Source organism: Hypomesus nipponensis, chromosome 8 (assembly GCF_054491055.1).
Source record: "Hypomesus nipponensis isolate SF chromosome 8, ASM5449105v1, whole genome shotgun sequence".
Taxonomy (NCBI): Eukaryota; Metazoa; Chordata; class Actinopteri; order Osmeriformes; family Osmeridae; genus Hypomesus; species Hypomesus nipponensis.
In genome coordinates, this window is record NC_140368.1 from 2,586,120 (window position 1) to 2,592,026 (window position 5,907).

The 5,907-nt window shown below is 44.5% G+C and overlaps 1 protein-coding gene across 1 annotated transcript; it reads left to right on the forward strand.

Annotated features, from left to right (window-relative positions):
• Positions 1–479: 479 nt before the first annotated feature.
• klf6a (Kruppel like factor 6a) lies at positions 480–4,744 on the forward strand. The gene is made up of 4 exons (XM_084703184.1): positions 480–797; positions 2,607–3,186; positions 3,994–4,117; positions 4,323–4,744. The coding sequence occupies exons 1-4, from the start codon at positions 696–698 to the stop codon at positions 4,372–4,374; spliced, it is 858 nt and encodes a 285-aa protein (XP_084559310.1). The 5' UTR covers positions 480–695; the 3' UTR covers positions 4,375–4,744.
• Positions 4,745–5,907: the final 1,163 nt, after the last annotated feature.

Here is a 5,907-nt window from a genome sequence, read left to right on the forward strand (position 1 = left end):
GTGGACAGCAATATATCAACGTGTTTTAATTAGAGAAGCGACTCCCTTCCCAATAACGGAATGTTTTGAAAATGATTTCGACATTAGTTCTACGTGTTACAAGTGTTACAATTCTGTTCATGTAAAAGTAGAGTGAAACGTCTCGTAGGACTGTAGCTCACATGCGCGCTCTGTGGTGAAACATGTTAGCGAACTCCGTCAACTAGGCTGTAGAAGACAAGACCGAGAATCACACGTATATATACGTGGCTAAAAATAGCTGCCCAATGATCGTGAAGGAGCTGCGAGAAACTCACCAATTAAAAAAGAGTAAGAGGTAAATTATGTCAAAGTCTATCATGATTGGTGGGTTGTGATATCATATGCACGCTGGCTAGCCGCTTCTTGATGATTGGCCAGCATCTGAAAAGCGTAACGTTGTCACGAGGGGGTAGGCAGGCTGCGATGTTTGAATAGGAAGATGACAGCGTCCGAGCCTCGCAGTTGCTTCAGTGTTTGCAAATAGAGATAGTTCAGCGCGAGCGGTGTACAGAAGTCTGTGAACGAGGAGACGAACACCGTTTGTATCGCAACTGCATGTGCAAGTAGGCTACAAGGACACTTGCCGGTCAACATCGCCTTCACTTTTTTGATTCTCGATTCGAAAGAAAGATTTAAGTGCATCTTGTAAAGTCTACCAAAATCTTGGATTTGAAATGGATGTTTTACCCATGTGCAGCATCTTTCAGGAACTTCAGATAGTACATGACACGGGGTATTTTTCAGCCCTGCCTTCTCTGGAGGAGTATTGGCAGCAGGTAATACTTTATTTGTGCTAAATATTACAAATGTGAAACTACCGATTAAACTTCAATTGGAAGCAGCAGCGTCTAACATGCGCTGTTTTGGTTGGCTGTCACCTGTCACTGCTTGGTCGAACGATACAAGAATGCAACTTTGTGCGGAAAGAGACGGATTGATTTATTTTACAGCAATGCGAGGATTTCGACTGTAAACATTGTGTTTCAGTTTAGTTCTCAATCGTGATGGTCACATCCGAGTCGCCTGGTCTTGTGTATGGACAGTGGATAAGGTGATATGTATAGCTTGCAGGATTCCGCAGACAGCTACACGTAGCTCACGTAGTAGCGCTACCGTGCAGTGAGCGCACATAAATATAACAAGATGCAATACAATATATTAAGTAGATTACTTCAGATTTTACTTGGACACTTTTTAAATTTTATTAACGCACAATATGCGTTCAATAGAAAGCATTGACTTTCATTGTAAATCTCATGTCACTGCGTCACCGTTTGACAAGTCTAAATATGAAGTTGGGGTAAGGCAGTTACTTAGCAGTTCGTAGTGCGGAGTGAAATTGAGACATTTATTGCGGAAATGAACTCGAAGCCAGTGATTGGTTCAGACTAGGCAAGATATTGGAATACTGCAATTCAAAATGCTGCGGGCGGAAGATGAATCACAAGATATCAATTACAAGAGTGAACATCGAATAAATGTAACTTTTTTTGAAAATGTAGCTATATATATATTTATGAATCGTTAATAAACGTAAATCAGTGTGAAATGCCAATACTGTGAAATAATGCAACGTCCGGATTTGACAGTTTATGTGATTCAAATCAGTATTTGTAGTTTCCTTCAGGCTTTTGTTATTTACACATTAAGACATCTCGTATGGCTGTGATTAGTGCGGGTTTACACCTGTCCTTGTCCGAATTGGTGAATATTCAGAATATCGTTTTGCTATGCGTTAAATGGAGACATAAGTTGTTTTTTTCCTCAAAATCGTGTACGATTTTGGTAATCGTAGATTCTAGAATTGAAGGCCACTCATTCCGACTAAAGTCTTATCATTAATGACAAATTGTGTTCGCGTAAGTAGACACCACTGCAACTGGAAATATTGCGCAATAAAGTGGAAGAACAACATGCGTTTAGCCTTAAGCAAATCCCCGCCCCCCTTCATAAACTTCCAGTTGCTGCTTGTTCCTCTTAGCTAATGACCTCACCTTAATTAATCTTTATGCAGTGCCAAAGTCAAACGTTCATGAATCATGAACGTAACTTTCCAAAGCAACAAACTGATAGGAAGGGATTGGGGACAATGTTATGGCACGTCAGAATCGAGGAAAAGCAACTGAATGACTCCTCAGGGGGAACACTTCAGCAGCTTCCTTAAAAGGACTCTACATTTGCTCTGTGACTCATTCTACCACAGACCTGAACATAGAATGGAGATTAACTGTTCCCTTGTGTTTAAACTGAAGGGCATAGACTTTACGAGGTGACTGCTCAACTCAAATATGTAAACCATATGTAAACCAAGGTTGCTGTCTTGATACAAAGCAGTAAACTAGGTTTTGGTTGTGATGGTGCCACCCACAGTTGATTTCAACATGAGACTTTGTTGTTGTAGCACATCTTCTCCTCTTAGAGATTGAGGTTACCTCATACACATGATAACTGATCTGTACCTGTTACGTAACCCGATCGCCAATGCGGCTGTGCTGTACAACCTGTTTTAGGAAAGACTGCTTTCTGATTGGCTGGTATCGGTGATATTCTTATCGTTTTCTCCCGTTTTATTTCTATCGATCCAGACATGTTTGGAGTTGGAGCGGTATCTCCAGAGTGAGCCTTACGTCTCCACGTCAGACATCAAGTTTGACGGCCAGGAGGACCTGTGGAGCAAGCTGATCCTGGCCTGCGGGGACAAGGCCACCGCGGAGGCTAGCCCAAAGACCCCTCTGGTCAAAGAGGAGGACAATCAGGATAGCCAAATCTTGGACACCAACAGCGTGACCTCTGACGCCAGCAGCGACGCATCAGACAGTTCTGAGGAGCTCTCTCCAACGCACAGCTTTACCTCCAACCCCCTGGGATCAGGGTTGGTCGGATCTGGACCCTTCAGCCCGTCTATCATAAGCACTCCTCCGTCCTCTCCGGAGGTCAGCGCGGAGCCTGGCTTGTCGCAGGGCTGGAGCAGCACGCACACAGAGTTGCACTTGCCAGTGAAAATCCGGACTGGCGGGGTCGGGAAAGGTTCCGACAAGACGAGCCTGGGATGTGGCGAGGTGTCGCCAGATGGCAGGAGGAGAGTGCACAGGTGCCACTTCAACGGCTGCCGCAAGGTTTACACCAAGAGTTCCCACTTGAAAGCACATCAGCGAACCCACACAGGTGAGCCCACCTGCACTTTGCCTGACCACTGTCACAGCTGGGATGACTGCAATGCACTTCATCACCCAAGGGAGAGAAAAATCACAACACACTACCTCATTGTCTTTCAGTAACAGCTTTGTGTACCTATTGTGAAAATACTACTTTAATTTCATGGAATGGAGGAACAGGAACCAGGCAGTTCTTATGTTTTTATTCACCAAATGGAATTGTCTAGCCGTTGTGTAATGTAATTAAAGATCCACAATGTGTGTCCTCAGCCAGTTTGCTATTGCACTCTGTGAGTATTAGCTCTGCATGACTGAATGCCAAAACTGTGACCTAATCTATCTGGAATGTGACTGACTGAGCGGGCTGGGTGGTGGGGGCGTGGGGGAGGGGAATAGCACATGGGGAATAAAGGGGACTGGATCCTTCAAAACAGATTGGCTTTCACCATGGGAAAGGGGCACCGCTGAGTTTCAATGGTCATTTGGCTGTCTCTTTTCTGTGATTAGTGCCGTGAAATTGCACATGTAAGGCTTCCTTTTTTTTCTTGCTGCCTCTCCAGCCCACAATGTCAGTGCTGTTACGTCTTAGAAGTGAAGACTTTTTGCATTCCAAACATGCTTTGCCTTGCATAAGGAAAGTGTTGAACTGGTTTCGATGAAATCGATGAATGACGTGCCTGATGTAATTAATTTGAGCAGAATTGAGAAAATGTTATTGCCTAAGAGGACGATACCTATAAATAAAAAAAATGTCCCCCCAGTTCTGCTTGCTGGTTATTTGCTTCTTACAGTTTTGCTTTCTTATTTCATTGTGCAGGTGAGAAACCATACAAGTGTTCATGGGAGGGCTGTGAATGGCGTTTTGCCAGGAGTGATGAGTTGACCAGACACTTCAGGAAGCACACAGGGGCCAAGCCATTTAAATGCTCTCACTGTGACAGGTGAGCACCCCCCTCCGCACGACTGTCAGCAATCTGAAAGCAGTCCCCTTTTACTTTTATCTGAATGTGGCAAGCCTAACAGCCTGTTAGTGTGTGTGTGTGTGTTTAGCAGACTATTTTGGTTTCTGAGAAGTTCAAGCCATTTGCAGTCAAGAGGAGAATTGCCGGAGCACAGTATTAAACATGTTCCTCTGTACCTTTTCAGGTGTTTCTCCAGGTCAGACCACCTGGCCCTCCACATGAAGAGACACCTCTAAGCAGACCAGCGCCAACGCTGTGAAGGGGAAACCCTTCGTCTCCCGACAGATCAACCAGCCTCCTGGTTGATATTGCCCTTGAGCGAAAGGGGGAGGGAGCGTGTTCCAGCCAAAGCATGCCATTTTGCACCATAACCAGTGCCTCGGGACCTCTTAAGAGACGGTGCTTTGAAGGTTGTCTGAAGCAACGAGACGAGGACAAAATCATGGATGGAAGCAGTGAATCATTGATGGGGGAGGGGGGGGGATAAAGTCAAAAACAAAGACACACAAAAAAAGAAAGAGAAAATGAATGAATGGTTGGTATGTATGGTGCATGAAGTTTTGCGGGTGACTCACGGACAACCAATACACTGGTACTTACAACAACAAAAAAAGGAAAAGAAAAAAAAAAGATGAAAAAACGAATCGTATGAGGTGAAGCATGAGTGCACTGTGAATGTCTGACTGTCTGACTGACCCCCATGTGGAACCCGGAGAGAGGGCCAAGGGGAGGAAAAGGGGTCCGGGTCCAGTATTGCTGTAGACTGAATGGTGTTTCGGGGGAACAAGTTCCGTTTTTGTTTCTCTGTGGTCGAGCGAACGAAGGCTGTGTGAAAGAAAGTGTCACCCGTGGAGCAGCGACAGGACTGAGGGTGGGCACCAAGAAGCCTTTGAGTGAAAAAGGGTTTTTTTTGGGGGGGGGGAGGGAGAAGAGCAGAAAGGATGGCCTACCCCCCCCCCCCCACTCTAGTCAGCAGCCCAGGGTGTGTACCCTGAGGAACCCATTCACTGTGTGTGTGAGGAGCTTTGTATGGTGTTTGGTGCAGCTACTAAATGTGCAATGTGTTACGTAGCCTGTTTTACACATGCTGCAAAGCCCATTTGTAGTCATATTGTATAAGCTGTGTGCTTAGAGGTATAACACGACTATTCTATAACTTCAGAATCGTAGACAGGTGTTGCATGGGTTTAGGGTTCATACTTCCTGTTCTCTGTAATCAGGACTGCAAATAGATTCCAATAAAGTGCAGCTAAAATAGCGAACCGTTAGATGTTACAATATTGTACATAAGTTTTTTTTTTTTTCTCTCATTTCGGTTGGAGATTCCACTTCTGCTTAGCAACCGAATCATTCATGGAGCTACACTAGCTAGCTCCGCTCGTTCACTCATCAGCTATGCCTTGAGAACTGGTTTGAGTTTCGTACCTTTTCTTCTTTTCTACCTGATAATGCACTGTTGACCTTAATGGTGCCTTATGCAAGTGACCTGGCCTCATGGTAGAAGATTACTCCTTGGGGCGTCACATTATTGTTCTGTGGGTGATTGAGAAGCTTCATTAAGGCTCAATTTCACAAGAACTGGCACCTGTCCGTGTTTTCAGAGCTGGTGGTGTTAACCCCTTTAGTGTAGCTGTTGTGTTGTGTCAGAGCATGTACAGAAAAGAGCTCTCTTAAGTTAGCTATGTTTTTTTTTGTTGTTTTGTTTTACATCAACATCACCAAGTTGATCTTCATGAAATTTTCAGCTAAATCAAAGATAGTGTAAATAA

Coding starts and splice junctions, on each gene's coding strand:
- klf6a (XM_084703184.1), top strand. CDS start 696: ATGGATGTTTTACCCATGTGCAGCATCTTTCAGGAACTTCAGATAGTA. Junction 3,187..3,993: donor ACATCAGCGAACCCACACAG/GTGAGCCCACCT, acceptor TTCATTGTGCAG/GTGAGAAACCATACAAGTGT. Junction 4,118..4,322: donor AAATGCTCTCACTGTGACAG/GTGAGCACCCCC, acceptor GTACCTTTTCAG/GTGTTTCTCCAGGTCAGACC.